Genomic DNA, 15647 nt, shown 5'->3' with positions numbered 1-15647 from the left:
AGATTAAGAATAGTGGTTCAAAGTCAGGCCAGGAAAGAAAGTCTGTGAGATTCTTATCTCCAATTAACTACCAAAAACCAGGAACTGGAGCTATGGGCTTGAGTGGAGTGGCAGAGTGCTAGCCTTAAGCAAAAAAGCTCAAGGACAGTGCCCAGGCCCTGAGTTCAAGCCCAGGACTGGCACCAAAAAGAGATATGACAATGTCCTATGTGTCCCTGAAAGCTATGGGTTGGCTAGTTTGTGCCAAGGGACCTTAAGTCTGCACAAAGCTACTTCCTTGAAGAGCAAAGCAGACCCATCATCTCTGCACATTCCATAGGCTTCCTTGGTCTCCTCATTCCACTAAAGGAGTACACACACAGCAAGAAAAATCCTTCAAGACGGGCGCCGGTGGCTCACACCTGTAATCCTAGCTACTCAGAAGGCTGAAATCTGAGGATCACTGTTCAAAGTCAGCCTGGGCAGGAAAAGCTGTGAAACTCTTATCTCCAATAAACCACCAGAAAACCGGAAGTGGTGCTGTGGCTCAAGTGGTAGAGTGCTAGCCTTGAGCTGAAGAGCTGAGGGACAGTGCTCAGGCCCAAAGTTCAAGCCCCATGACAGACAAAAACAAAAACAAAAACCATTTAATAACATGTGATTGGTGCAGTGAAAACAGCATAAGCTTAAGAGTCAGGACAACCGGGGGCTAAATTTTAGTTCTCCCACTTATAAACTGTGCTTCTTTGGGCAAGCCATTTAATCTCTCCACGTTGCAGTTTCTCTAGCTACACAAATATGATTAACCCCCTTGTCCTCACAGGTCTGCTGGGAAAAGCTTGATAGTGAGTCTGAATAAGCACTTGGGAAACAGGTTTCTTCTCCAGTCTTACCACAGAGCCAGGGTAAAGGCGCTTGATGCTTTCCATTATCTCTGCCTTTCGCTGCTGGCGACTGCTCTCCTGGCGGTCAATACGGGCATCTCCCAACTGCTCCATCACCTGATTTAGTTCCTTATTGATCTCATCAATACGCCGTTTGGCCATCTCTACTTCCTCTGTCAGTTCTCCCTCTAACTTCTTCTGCTCCTCTAGGGATTGCCTATAAAGTGAGAAAACACAGGAGTTGTACACTGACTAGTGATAATATTCCTAAATTGAGGGCTGGGAAGGTGGCTCAGTGGAAGAGCGCTTGCCTTGCAAGCTTGAGGCCCTGGATTCGATTCCTCAGCACCACATAAGCAGAAAAGAAAAGCCAGAAGTGGCGCTGTGGCTCAATGGTAGAGTGCTAGCCATGAGCTGAAGAGCTCAGGGACAGCACCCAGGCCCAGAGTTCAGGCCCCACGACTGGACTCAAAAAAAAAAAAAAAAAAATATATATATATATATATATATATATATATACACACACACACATATATATTCCTAAGTTGAAAAACTCTGGTAGTCTTCCTGAAAGAGAGGCCTGGAAGAAAAGCAGACAGGTTGGGGCTGGGAAGGTGGCTCAGTGGTAGAGCGCTTGCCTTGCATGCCTGAGGCCCTGGGTTCGATTCCTCAGCACCACATAAGCAAAAAGAAAAAAGCCCGAAGTGGCGCTGTGGCTCAAGTGGTAGAGCATTAGCCTTGAGCTGAAGAGCTGAGGGACAGCACCCAGGCCCAGAGTTCAGGCCCCATACGGAAGGAAGGCAGGCAGGCAGGCAGGCAAAGCAGACAGGTGCCAGTAGCTCACACCAGTAATCCTAGCTACATAAGAGGCTGAGATCTAAGAATCATGGTTCAAAGTCAACCCAGGCAGATAAATCTGAGAGACTCTTAACTCCAATGAACCAGCAAAAAGCTGGAAGTAGAGGTGTGCCTCAGGTGACAGAGAGCCAGCCTTGAGCAAAAAGGTAAGCAAGAATGCAAAGACTTGAGAATTGAAAGCCCCAAAGCCTGAGTTTCAAGGCACAAAAAGGGGGAAGAATAGAAAACAAAGGAAAGGTTATAAAACCACATACTTGCTGGTCGTAATGTATTCTTCCAGCTTCTCAATCCGTTTCTGATTCTCTTCAATCTCTCGAAGCTTTTGCTTGATCTTGGCCTGAGCAATAAAAGTATTCATCATCAAGGGCTGATCTAGTAAGCTCTAAGACCATGGTGCCCTAGCTTATATTCCCAATGTGCCTAATCACCCAAGGGCCCAACAATCCAAGACAATTTGTCAACAATGCAGGAAGCCTACTAAAAATGCAGATATACAGTGTTCTATTTGGCCTGCTAACTCCTAGGACTCCAGAACTTCTCATCAGTATTACAGCCAGCCTAAGTTTTCAAACCAAACAGAGATTCAAACCAAGCAAGGTCAAGTAAAGCCTTTTCTGAACCTGTTAGTTCATCTGTAAAATGTGGGTAATTTCCATTTCATAGAATACACATTAAAGTACTAACTACAGGATAGTTAATATTTATGGCCATCACATTCTTTTAAATATTTCAAAGACATTCTTAGCAGACTGCCTGGAATGCTGTAGGCTTTTAGCATAAGAGAACTTTTTTTTTCTTTGGCCGGTCATGGGGCTTGAACTCAGGGCAACACTTACTTTTTTGTAGTGGATAATTGGAGGTAAGAGCCTCACAGACTTTCTTGCCTGAGCTGGCTTTGAACTGCAATCCTCAGATCTCAGCCTCCTGAGTAGCTAGGATTACAGGCATGAGCCGCCAGCATCTGGCAAGAACAACTTTTTAATCATCATTATTATTGACATTAGAGATGAAGTACGTGAAGTACACATGGTAAATACATGTGCTTTAGAGCTAGATGGTTCAAGTTAATATCCTGGCTCTGCTTAGAAAAAGTACCACATCTCTATGCTACAGTTTCCACATTTGAAAGAGAGTACAATTGTAGGCATCTCAAAGCTTTAAATGTGTAAATATATGCAAAGAACAGTGTCTAGAATAAGTACTCAATACATGTAAAGTACTATCATTCTTGTTATTATTTCCTTTTCTAAGGACTATCATTCCGTTTAATAGTTGGCTGGTTGGTTGTGGTGCTGGGGCCTCACATATTTATGCTAAGCAATTTACTCAGCCACTGAGGTATATTCGAAATCCTAATCTTGTAACTCTTGCCTACCTCTGTTTCTACTTTCTTCCGCTCTTCTAGATCCAGACGGTCCTGATCAGCTTTCTGGTCTCTATTGAACTTCTCTAGCTCTTGGGCCAAAGTAGCTGCTCTCTTGCTGGCTTCTTCTTTCAACCGATGGTATTTCTTCACCTGTGTTAGGGACAGAAAGGACAGGGATGAATAAGTTAGCCCATGTCAACCCAGTCATTTCTTCACTAATTCTTTTCAGGCTTGCCTGGTTCTCTTCCAGGGTCAAGTCTCTGCCCTGACTCTGACTCTCCTCTTCCATCCGTTCTTCAAACTCCTGTCGGGCCTTCTCCACAGATAACATCTCCTTCTCCAGCTCATCCATATCACCTTTACGCTTCTTATAGTGCTTCTGAGCATTCTGAAGAGATTTTTTCGCTGCTTCCAGCTTTTTAATCTTGTGGGAGGTATTCTCCTTAGCTTTGATGTACTGAGGTCGCTTCTGATTCAGCTCTGAATCCTTCTCCCTGTTGCCACAGAAAAGGAGACAACCAGTAGGCACTGAGATGGGGGGGGGGGTTCCCCTAGGCTTTTTACAGAGCCAACTTTAGAGAATTGCTTTTAAAAAAAACAATGGCCTGCCGGGCGCTGGTGGCTCACGCCTGTAATCCTAGCTACTCAGGAGGCTGAGATTTGAGGATCACGGTTCAAAGCCAGCCCAGGCAGGAGAGACCTTGAGACTCCTATCTCCAATAAACCACCAGAAAACCGGAAGTGGCGCTGTAGCTCAAGTGGTAGAGCGCTCGCCTTGAGCTGAAGAGCTGAGGGACAGCGCCCAGGCCCAGAGTTCAAGCCCCACGGCCGACAAAAAAAAAAAAACAATGGCCTGCCAGCTTCTGGTGGCTCACTTCTATACTCCTAGCTACTAAGGAGATTGAGATCTGAGGATCTCAGTTCAAAGCCGACCTAGGCAAGAAAGTCCATGAGACTCTTTTATTTTGGTTGGTCATGGGGCTTGAACTCTGGGCTTGGACGCTATCCCTCAGCTCTTCAGCTCAAGGTGAGCGCTCTACCACTTGAGCCACTGCGCCACTTCCGGTTTTCTAGTGGTTTATTGGAGATAATTGTCTCACGGAGTTTCCTGCCTGAGCTGGCTTTGAACCTTGATCCTCAGATCTCAGCCTCCTGAGTAGCTAGGATTACAGGCGTAAGCCACCAGCACCCGGCTTCCATGAGACTCTTATTTCCAATGAACCATCAAAAAGCTGAAGTGGAGCTGTGGCTCAAGTGGTAGAGCACTAACCTTGAGCAAAATTACCTCAGGGACAGTTCCCAGGCCATGAATTCAAGCCCCAGATGGTCATAAAAAGAAAAAAAAAGAATAAGGGCCTAAGTCTAACATCAGTGACTCATACCTATAACTTTAGCTACTCAGGAGGCTGAGATCTGAGGATCAAGGTTCAAAGCCAGCCCGAGCAGGAAACGCCATGAGACTCTTATCTCCAATAAACCATTAGAAAACCAGAAGTGGCGCTGTGGCTCAAGTGGTAGAGCGCTCGCCTTGAACTGAAGAGCTGAGGGATAGCACCCAAGCCCAGAGTTCAAGCCCATGATCGACCAAAAAAAAAAAGAAAGAATAAAAAAAAAGAATAAATTTTTTTTTAAAAAAAGTCTGTAAGTCTTATCTCCAACTAGTTAGCAAAAAAAACACCAGCCATGTGCAAGAGAGGACATGAAACCCTGAGTTGAAGCTATGATACAGATAAAAAAAATGGGGGGAGGGGTCTTGATACACATAGATCCTCAAAAAAGGGAATCGACATCAGCTGCACTGGACATTGATCAAAACAAACCAAGCAACTCGATGGCAGCGATGGGAGGGAAGGAATGAGTGGGAAAGAGGGAACGGCTGACACTATGCAAAAGGAAAGGAATGTACCTATCACCCAATGTAGAAGAAATAACTGTATAGTCAAAGCCCACAAAACTCATAAACATTATAGAGCACCATAGACAATCTGCCCCATGAAGGTTAGAATGTCTTTGTGACTTTAACTAAGCACCAACATCCCACAATACTGTGAAATTTGTGAAATTATATAATCACTTAATCACACTAAAAAAATTTGCAAAAAAAAAAAAAAAAAAGGGGGAGGAGGTCAGTCTTTAATACAGTTTCAGGGGGCTGGGAAGGTGGCTCAGTGGTAGAGCACTTGCCTTGCATGCTCAAGGCCCTGGGTTCGATTCCTCAGCACCACATAAGAAAAAGCCGGAAGTGGCGCTGTGGCTCAAGTGGTAGAGTGCTAGCCTTGAGCTGAAGAGCTGAGGGACAGCGCCCAGGCCCAGAGTTCAGGCCCCACGACCGGACCCCCAAAAAAAAAAAAAATACAGTTTCAGTGTGGCATTCCAGCCACACCTAAGGCAAATCTACCATCCCTGCTAGGCCAGGCCTCACATATGTCCTTCACCTGATCTAACCATTTCAAATTCCTGTCCTTTACCTTCTAGACTTAACATTCATTTTCTAGGATAGCTTTCTTTCTTTTTTTCTTTTTTCTTTTTGTCGGTCATGGGGCTTGAACTCTGGGCCTGGGCTCTGTCCCTCAGTTCTTCAGCTCAAAGCGAGCGCTCTACCACTTGAGCCACAGAGCCACATCCAATTTTCTAGTGGTTTATTGGAGATAAGAGTCTCACGGATGGGCTGGGAAGGTGGCTCAGTGGTAGAGTGTTTGCCTTACATGCCTGAGGCCCTGGGTTCAATTCCTCAGCATCACATAAGCAAAAAGAAAAAAGCCAGAAGTGGTGCTGTGGCTCAAGTGGTAGAGCACTAGCCTTGAGCTGAAGAGCTGAGGGACAGCGCCCAGGCCCAGAGTTCAGGCCCCACAACTGGACCAAAAAAAAAAAGAGTCTCACGGACTTTCCTGCCTGGGCTGGCTTTGAACAGCGATCCTCAGATCTCAGCCTGAGTAGCTAGGATTACAGGCATGAGCCACTGGCACCCGATATTCAGGATAGCTTTCTTAGTCACTCTAGTGGCATACTTCTCATTGTTTCCTCTCACTTGACAAGGCCACCACCCCTTCCAAATTCTTCCTCCTCTGACTACTTGTCTACCCTGAGCTTGAGTACTTTCTACTTGTATTAAAGTACAAGACAAGAATTCTGGTCAAAGCAAGCCAAAGAGAAGATAGGGAAATTGTTATCACTACTGGAGTCTAGGCTCAGGAGCCCAAAGGAACAACATAGCCTCTTGGTTGCCCACAAGTTACAGGCCCACATCTGCTTCTTACTTGATCTCCTTCTCAATCTGCTGCTGCTCCCGCATCATTTTGCCCAGCTCTTTCTTCTTCTCCTTCAGCTCATCCTCTACTTTGTCCATCCGTTTCTTGTCCTTCTCAATCTCTTTGTTCTTAGAAGCCAGTTCCTTATTGAGTTTTTCAATTTCTACTTCATTATGGTAAAGCTTGAAGAGCTGCAACTGTACTTGAGCACGTACCACCTCGTCCTTCAGGCGCTGGTAACGATCTGCCTGTGCAAATGGGAATGAAGATGAATACATTAGTAAGGCACTGGCCCCATCCTGGCCCCAAAGAGGTAGCACATAGAACATACCTCTTCTTTCTCCTGTTTGGCCTCCTTACGTTCAGCTGCAATATTTTTCTTACGATGATAATTAAATTGTGTATCTTCTTCAGCCTTTACCATTTCCTTCTTTCGCTTATCATACTCCTGTGCCAGCTCCCCAGAGCGACTAATCTCTTCAAATAGAGCTGTCCTCTCCTTGGGGTTCTTCATGGCAATAGACTCCACAGCACCCTAATAAAGGTCAAACAACTCTTCCATTTAGAGTTTAACTGGCTCAGCTCCCCTTGTTTACTCACTTATTCAGGGAAAGTTCAGATTCCCCTCTCTATAACCAATGCCATCTGTCACCCTGGACTTTAAGGGCATAGTCTGCTTTTGAGTAGCACAGGGAGCAGAAGAGACAAACACACAAGTAATATAGTATGTTATATGCAGTGACAAAAGCCAACACCCAAAGAAAAACTAAATGAAGGGGCTGGGAAGTTGGCTCAGTGGTAGAGCGCTTGCCTTGCATGCTTGAGGCCCTGAGTTTGATTCCTCAGCACCACATAAGCAAAAAGAAAAAAGCCGGAAGTGGCACTGTGGCTCAAGTGGTAGAGTGCTAGCCTTGAGCTGAAGAGCTGAAGGACAGCGCCCAGGCCCAGAGTTCAAGGCCCACGACCGGACCCAAAAAAAAAAGAGAAAAACTAAATGAAATTTGGCAGGTAATATACTGGTAGGGATGCTTATCTGGGAAGGATTCCTACAAGTGACTTCTAACTTGACTTTGGAAGATGGGGGAAAAATTAAACAGGAAAATATGAGAGGGGACTGGGGATATAGTTCAGTGGTAAAACACTTGCTTAGTATCATGCAAGAGGCCCTGGGTTTGATCATCAGCACATCTAAAGAAAAAAAGAAAGTAACTAAAAATCAGAAAGGTTGGGGCTGGGAAGGTCACTCAGTGGTACAGTGCTTGCCTCACATGCATGAGGCCCTGGGTTTGATTCCTCAGCACCACATAAACAGAAAAGGCTGGAAGTGGCACTGTGGCTCAAGTGGTAGAGTGCTTGCCTTGAGCTAAAGTAAGCCAAGGGACAGGCCTAGAGTTCAAGCCCCATGAGTGACAAAAAAAAAAAAAAAAAGAAAGAAAGAAATGTTGTTCCATGATTTTTTTTGGTTGGTTGTAGGGCTTGAATTCTGGACCTAGGCACTATCTCTGAGCTCTTCAGTTCAAGTAGAGTCCTCTACCACTTGAGCCACAGCACCACTTGCGGTTTTCTGATGGTTAACTGGAGGTAAGTCCCACAGAATTTCCTGCCGGAGCTGGCTTTAAACCTCAATCCTCAGATCTCATCCTCCTCAGTAGCTAGGATTACAGGCATGAGCCACCGGCGCCTGGCTTATTCCATGATTTTTAAGTAGAGAAAAATTAACACACAAAGGCTACATGCCAAAGATAGCAATGAATTTGGGAAATGCAAATGGTTTAATAAGCCTTCAGTTTAAGGTTGAAAAACAAATGAGGCTAGTAATGTAGGCAAGAGGGCTGGGACTGGGGCTTGTGGTAGAGTGCTTGCTTAGCATGCATGAAGCCCTGGGTTTGATTCCTCAGTACCAGGTACACAGAAAAAGCCAGAAGTGGTGCTGTGGCTCAAGTGGTAGAGGGCTAGCCTTGAGCAAAAAAAGCTCAGGGACAGTGCCCAGGCCCTGAGTTCAAGCCCCAGGACTGGCAAAAAATGGTAGGCAAGAACCAAATGATGGTGTTTTCTGAATGACAGTTTTAGGAGTTTTTCATCCTAAGGCAATCATTCTCACACTTCAGCAGACATCATTATAAACTGCAGTGCTTCACCCAAGTCTCTTTCTTTCAGCCTATAGGACTAGAATGGGGCTTGATGATGAAATGCTGGTCTGGAAACTGCAATTTGAAAATAACCATCTAAGGTATGAATGAATGAATGAATGAAATTCTCTAAAGAAAGAAAGGTAGCCAGGTGTGCCAGTGGATCATGCATACAATTCTAGCTATTCAGAAGGCTGAGATCCAGAGGATAGAGGCTTGAAGCAAGCCCAAGCAAAAAAGTCCACAAGATTCCACTGCCAATTAACCAGCAAAATACTGGGCTAGAGGTATAGGTGAAATGGTAAAGGAACAAATGTGAGCAAGAAAGCCAAGGAAGCATGAGGCCCCAATTTCAAACCCCAGAACCAGGTAGGGAAAGGCCAGGTGTCATGGCTCATGTCTATAATCCTACTTACTCAGGAGGCTGAGATCTGAGGATCTTGGTTCAAAGCCAGCCTGGACAGGAGAAAGTCTGTGAAACTCTTATATCCAATTAACCATCAAAAAGCCAGAAGTGAAACTGTGGCTCAAGGAGTGAGTAAAAAAAGATAAGGGACAGAGCCCAAGCTCTGATTTCAAGGCCCAGCATACCAGCATACACACAAAAAAAAGAAGGAGGAGGAGGAGGAAGAGGAGGAGGAAGAAGGAAGGAAGGAAGGAAGGAAGGAAGGAAGGAAGGAAGGAAGGAAGGAAACAGTGTTCTTGTAAAACTAGCCTTAGCCCATGGATTAAATTAGAAGGGGTCAGATTAGAATTAGGCATTCCATCAAAAAAGGTGAGTCAGGCACCTGTGGCTCACGCCTATAATCCTAGCTACTCAAGGCTGGGAAGGTGGCACAGTAGTAGAGTGCTTGCCTGGCATGCATGAGGCCCTAGGTCTAATCCTCAGCACCACATAAACAGAAAAAGCCAGAAGTGGTGCTGTGGCTCAAGTGGTAAAGTGCTACCTTGAGCTGAAGAGCTGAGGGACAGAACGCAGGCCCAGAGTTCAAGCCCCAGGGCTGACCAAAAAAAAGTCCTAGCTACTCAGCTGAGAGTCTTATCTCCAATTAACTACTCAAAAAGCAGAAGTAGTGCTGTGGCTCAAAGTGGCAGAATGCTAGCCTTGAGCATAAGAGCTCAGGGACAACGCCCAGGCCCTTAGTTCAAGCCCCACAACTGCCAAAAAAAAAAAAAAGGTGAGACGTTAGTAAGTCCAGAATAAGAGAACCTAGAGGTGATGGTACAAGGGCTTAAAAAAAAGCAGACACCCAATAACAGTTTAAAATGCCCACCTGGAAGACGAGGAAGTTACGAGCTTTGATGAGAATGCCCAACTTCTCTAACTCTTCACTGTATTCATGTAGTTGGACCACTTTGTTGTTGATCTTGTATTCAGAAGAACCTCCTATAAGACAGGGATCCGTTTTTCCCTCCTATTCCATTAAGTAGTTTAACCACCTCCTAGGACTCAAGGAAAGCCTTCTGACCAGCCTTACTCACCTACAATGACACGGGCAAAGGTGCGATCTTCAGCACCTTCCTCAGAATAGACCATGCTGACAAAGGCCCGATTGGCAGCTGGCTTGCCCACAGGAGCACCATGAATCAGATCCCGTAGGGTCTTTACTCGAAGGTTGCTGGTTTTTTCTCCTAGTACAAAGCTGATGGCATCCATGAGATTTGACTTACCTAAGAGAGGAGGGACCAAAACAGAGGAAGGCAAGTCAGGAAGAAGAAATGCAATAAAGGAGATACTGAGAACAGTTATGTCTTCTAGTCATTTAGTGCTCAGACTATTGGGAAGAGAGAATATTTCTCTACGCTCTGAAAATCTGAGTCTTAGAGTGTTATACACTTGTAATCCCAGCACTTAGGAGGTTAAGACAGAATGAAGTTTAAGACCCTCCTGAAACTGTCTCCAGAAGGAAGGGAGAGAGTGAGACAGGAGGGAGGGACAAAAAAAAGGAGGGGAGGGGCTGGGAAGGTGGTTCAGTGGTAGAGCGCTTGCCTTCCATGCCTGAGGCCCTGGGTTCAATTCCTCAGCACCACATAAGCAAAAAGAAAAAAGCCGGAAGTGGCACTGTGGCTCAAGTGGTAGAGCGCTAGCCTTGAGCTGAAGAGCTGAGGGACAGCGCCCAGGCCCAGAGTTCAGGCCCCATGACCGGACTCAAAAAAAAAAAAAAAAAAAAAAACAAACAAAACAAAACAAAAAAAAAAGAGGGGAGGGAAGAAACCTGGATACTGGGTCCAACCAAGCTCTGGGTCAAAAACTCAAGAAAAACAGTCTCCATGGGGCTAGGAAGGTGGCTCAGTGGTAGAGCGCTTGCCTTGCATACATGAGGCCCTGGGTTCGATTCCTCAGCACCACATAAGCAGAAAAAAAAAAGTCGGAAGTGGCACTGTGGCTCAAGTGGTAGAGCGCTAGCCTTGAGCTGAAGAGCTGAGGGACAGCACCCAGGCCCAGAGTTCAGGACCATGACCAGATCCAAAAGAAAAAAACAGTCTCCTTGAATTTACTATCTATAGCAGCCAGAAACTAGAACATCTACGGAAACAGTAAATTCATAAAATAGGCTGTTCTGCAACCTTTAATAGCATGGACAAACGCAGATAAAGAAACCAGGTAAACTATACTATGAGAAAACCTCAGGATGAGGAGGTTATGTTTACAAGACAAATGGCCTGGTCCTTTTTCCAAAATTCAATGTAGCATCAGTGGCTCATGCACACAATCCACTCAGGAGGCTGAGATCTGAAAAACTTAGTTCAAAGGCATTCTGAGTAGACAAATCCAAGACTTTTTTTTTTGTCAGTTGTGGGGCTTGAACTCTGGGCTTGGGCGCTATCCTTGCGCTCTTCAGTTCAAGGTGAGCACTCTACTACCACCTGAGCCACAGCGCCACTTCCAGTTTTCTAGTGGTTTATTGGAGATAAGAGTCTCATGGACTTTTCCTGCCCGGGCTGGCTTTGAGCCGTGCTCCTCAGATCTCAGCCTCCTGAGTAGCTAGGATTACAGGTATGAGCCACGGGTGCCCGGCTAAATCTAAGACTCTTATCTTCAATTAGGCAGGAAAAAGCAGGAACTGAAAGTATGGATTCCAGTGGTAGAGTGCCAGCCGTAAGCAAAAAAGCCCAGTAATTGGTCTTGAGTTCAAATCCCATACCAGCACAAAAACCTCAATGTATGGACTTGGCTAATAGAACACTTGTCTAGCAGACAAAAGGCCCCAGGTTTGTCCCCAACACTGCAAAAAAATAAAAATAGCAAAGTCTAAAAGGATAAAAAAAAAGCCATTCTAGATCACTTTTTTAAGGTGAATACTTTTTTCCTTCCTTTATTTTTTCTTCTTTGTGAGATAGGATCTCATTATTTAGCCCAGGCTAGTCTGGAACTCACAATCCTCCAGCCTTGCTTTCCAAGTACTGGGATTATATTACAGGTGTGCAATACCACCCCCAATTTCAGAGCATGAATTCTGACTGGACTCTAGCTCCACAAAATATCAAAAAACTTTCTGAGAAGCAATCAAGGAAGTTTAAATAAAAACTGGATAATTAATGACATCAAGAAATTAATTTTCTTAGTGATAACAATAGTAATACAGGAGAAAGATGATTATAGGAAATGAATACTAAAGTACTTACGAGTGAAATGTCATTAAGTCTACAGATTCTTTTCTGGTGTGAATAATTATAATTAATCCTTTCTAAAAGAAAAGGTACATGTAACAATACATAACAGAGTAACAACAGAATGCAAATCTTCCGCTCTTTTATTTATTTTTTTTCAGTTGTGGGACTTGAACTCAGATCCTGGGCACTGTCCATAAGCTTTTTCACTGAAGACTAGCACTCTACCACTTTGAGCCATAGCACAACTTCTGGCTTTCTGGTGGTAAACTGGAGATAAGGATCTCAAAATTTTTCCTGCCTGGGCTGGATTTGAACTGCGATCCTCACATCTCAGCCTCCTGAGTAACTAGGATTACAGGTGTTGAGCCACCAGCACCCTGCAAATCTTCTTTTTACTCAAAGCATAAAATAGACAATACTTCACATTGGGTCAACATGCAACTTAAAAACTGTTAATATGCATATTAAATATGGATATCCAGGGGCTGGGAAGGTGGCTCAGTGGTAGAGCGCTTGCCTTGCATGCCTAAGGCCCTGGGTTCGATTCCTCAGCACCACATAAGCAAAAAGAAAAAAGCTGAAAGTGGCACTGTGGCTCAAGTGGTAGAGCGCTAGCCTGGAGCTGAAGAGCTGAGGGACAGCGCCCAAGCCCAGAGTTCAGGCCCCAAGACTGGACTCAAATAAATAAATAAATAAATATGGATATCCACCATTAATTTTTTGTACCAATAACATAGCTTAAACTAAGGGCCTCACACTTCCATTCTGGTGCTCTACCACTTGAGCCAAACTTCTAGTAGTGCATTCTTGGGGGTTATTTTGGAAATAAGAGTTTTATGAACTTTTCTGCTTGGGCTGACTTTAAAACAAGGTCCTCAGATGTCAGCCTCTTTTTTTGGTGATGGTTGTGGGGCTTAAATTCAGGGCCCACGCACTGTCCCTGAGCTTTTTCACTCAAAGCTAGCACTCTACCATTCTGAGACACAGCAGTACATCTGGTTTTCTGGTAATTAATTGAAGATAAGAGTTTCACAGACTTTTCCCAGGCTGGCTTTGAACCAGGATCCTCAGATCTCAGTCTCTTGAGTAGCTAGGATTAGAGGTATGAACCACCTGTACCCAGTCCCACCATTAAAATTTGATTTATGCTAGGCACTGGGGGCTCACTCTTATATATAATCCTACCTACTTAGTAGGCTGAGATCTGAAGATTGTGGTTTGAAGCCAGTGGGGCAAGAAAATCCATGAGACTCTGATCTCCAGTTAATCACCAAGAAGTGGAAGTGGAGTGGCACCTCAAGTGGTAGAGTGCTAGCCTTGAGCACATAAGCTCAGGGACAGTGCCCAGACACTGAACACAACCCTAGTCAAAACCGGAGTCCGCTTTTAAAGTACTAATTTCCAATCTTTGTGCTCTCCCATGATATTCAAGGATGACAAGAACATCTCACAATCAAAAGCTTCTTTACTCACAATTATACAATACTGTCAACATTTTTGTGATATATAGTCTGAATTGTACATGGATAAAACATTTTCAGGAATGTCTTCTTTAAGGACCACACAAACCAGTAATGAAGATACAAAAACATACACCATGAATATAATTCCTAGAGGAGAATCAAGAGAGGTGGCCTTGAAGAACAGGGAATGATGGGGGTGTCAAGGAGCTTTTTACAACAGTTAGATAGAAAAATATACCAATACAGAGGGGACTCTGAGTGCCAAGAGGTGCATCCTTCCTTTTTCTATTACAGGTACAACACCAAAAGCGTAAGAAATTGGTAGAACTAAAAACAGTAACCCTCTAGGCCTGTGATTCTTAAGAGGTGGAAAGGGAGGGTGATTATGTTCCCCTCAAGACAAATGACAATGTATGGAGACATTTTTGATGGTCATACCTGAGGAGTGCGGGTATTGCCATCTAGTGGGTAGAAGCCAAGAATGCTGCCAAAGCACACTACAATACACAAGACAAACCTCATAGCAAATTGAGACTGCAGTGCCAAGGTTGAGAATTCCTGCTCTAAGCAGAAAGCCAAACACTGGAAGACCCCAGGGGACCTTCACAGCAAGGGCAGCCTCTCAGGCTAATGATTCAGCTAGAATATTTCTGGAGTGAAGGAACGGAGCAGGATTCCCATTAAACCACTTCTGGGGATAGGTGAGAGTAATCCATTTAGAGATGAGAAATTAAGATAGGAAATAGAAGCCCGGTGCCGGTGGCTCATGCCTGTAATCCTAGCTACTCAGGAGGCTGAGACATAAGGATCACAGTTCAAAGCCAACCAGAGCAGAAAAGTCCGTGAGACTGAAGAGCTGAGGGACTGTGCCCAGGCCCAGAATTCAAGCCTACGACCGACAAAAAAGAGAGAGAGAGAGAAAAAGAGAGAGAGAAAAAAAAGACAGGAAATAGAGGTCTTAACGGACCACTCATCCAAAGGACACCACTTAAGTAACTCTATAATTTCCATTTGACCCTTTTCCTGCACAGCACTTATAACGGCCTAAAATTAACTTATTTTCTACTTTCCTCAATATACATTTTCTAAGTGCATGGGTTCGGTGTATTCTATGCTCCACAAATTGCACAACATGAACAACTCTTAATAAACATTAAAGCAATCAACGAATAGTAAGCGAAAGACTTTCAGACTTCTGACGATTTCGGCGGTAGCAAAGGGCAAGTTCAAGCAAAAATGTCTGAGTAGGGGATCAGAAGCCTTTGCATTCTAAAGACTGGAGCGCCAGGTTCGAAATTCAAAAATGCCGCCACCCAAGGAGCTTTTACATGGCATTGGAACATACCAATCTAACATTAGTGGGAGGGGACACTGGGTTGAAATAAGTATGCCATTAGGGACTAGAGGGCACGTATAAATTATCCGCAGTCCCAAAGTTTCCGTTGGGTTCAACTAAGCCTGGGAAACCTAAACTAGCCAGACGGGCTGGGAGCCGTCCTGAAAGCAGTCACCAGTTGGCTCCAGACGCGCCTCGTTTGGCGGGAGGGGCCAGTGGGCGAGGCAATTTTACAGTTTGGCCCCATCACTCCCGCCACAGAGGGTGCCGCACAAAACACGGGCAATCCAGGGAACATGTTTTAGGCCAGTGAGTACGAGGGCCAACTCTCTAAGTAGGGGCAAGAAACCTTTTTAGCTTTCAAGTAGCTTCAGGTGGCAGGGGATGGGTTGTACTACTTTGGGGCCGTACAAGGGGAAGGGAGGGGTTTCCAGACCGGGACGTGCGCAGAGCCACAACCGGGTTAATCTCACCAGAGCCATTGGGTCCAATGATGGCGGTGAACCTCTGAAATGGTCCGATAATCTGTCGACCCTTGTACGACTTAAAGTTCTCGATCTCAATCAGTTTCAGGAACCCCATGGCGGCGGCCGCGGCGGCGCGGCGTAGGAGAACTGAGGTACCCCGCGCGGGAAATATCGCAGTGCAGGCCGGGCTTTTGGTAAATATCGCGAGAACAAGTCCAAGCCGCTAAGCGGGACTTCCGGCTTCCGGCACCGCTGGAAGTCAAGGGCGGGGACTGGAGTCTGACGTGGGAAATTTGATTGAT

General features: G+C 45.1%; 1 protein-coding gene across 1 annotated transcript in view; it reads right to left on the bottom strand.

The window, feature by feature from the left end:
- Smc1a (structural maintenance of chromosomes 1A) overlaps nucleotides 1-15533 on the bottom strand; it is a 53903-nt gene extending 38370 nt beyond the window's left edge. Inside the window, exons 1-9 of the mRNA XM_042684824.1 lie at nucleotides 15352-15533; nucleotides 9947-10135; nucleotides 9739-9851; nucleotides 6667-6870; nucleotides 6345-6583; nucleotides 3323-3581; nucleotides 3097-3237; nucleotides 1976-2058; nucleotides 873-1080 (exon numbers count right to left, since the gene is read on the bottom strand). Of these exons, the coding sequence (XP_042540758.1) occupies nucleotides 873-1080; nucleotides 1976-2058; nucleotides 3097-3237; nucleotides 3323-3581; nucleotides 6345-6583; nucleotides 6667-6870; nucleotides 9739-9851; nucleotides 9947-10135; nucleotides 15352-15460 (1545 nt within the window). The 5' untranslated portion in view covers nucleotides 15461-15533. The remainder of the gene's footprint in view (nucleotides 1-872; nucleotides 1081-1975; nucleotides 2059-3096; nucleotides 3238-3322; nucleotides 3582-6344; nucleotides 6584-6666; nucleotides 6871-9738; nucleotides 9852-9946; nucleotides 10136-15351) is intronic.
- Nucleotides 15534-15647: the final 114 nt, after the last annotated feature.

The sequence above is a fragment of the Dipodomys spectabilis genome, unplaced genomic scaffold (assembly GCF_019054845.1).
Source record: "Dipodomys spectabilis isolate Male_0828 unplaced genomic scaffold, ASM1905484v1 ptg000091l, whole genome shotgun sequence".
Taxonomy (NCBI): domain Eukaryota; kingdom Metazoa; phylum Chordata; class Mammalia; order Rodentia; family Heteromyidae; genus Dipodomys; species Dipodomys spectabilis.
The sequence above is the reverse complement of the archived record's forward strand: the minus strand, read 5'-3'. Positions and strand labels throughout refer to the sequence as shown.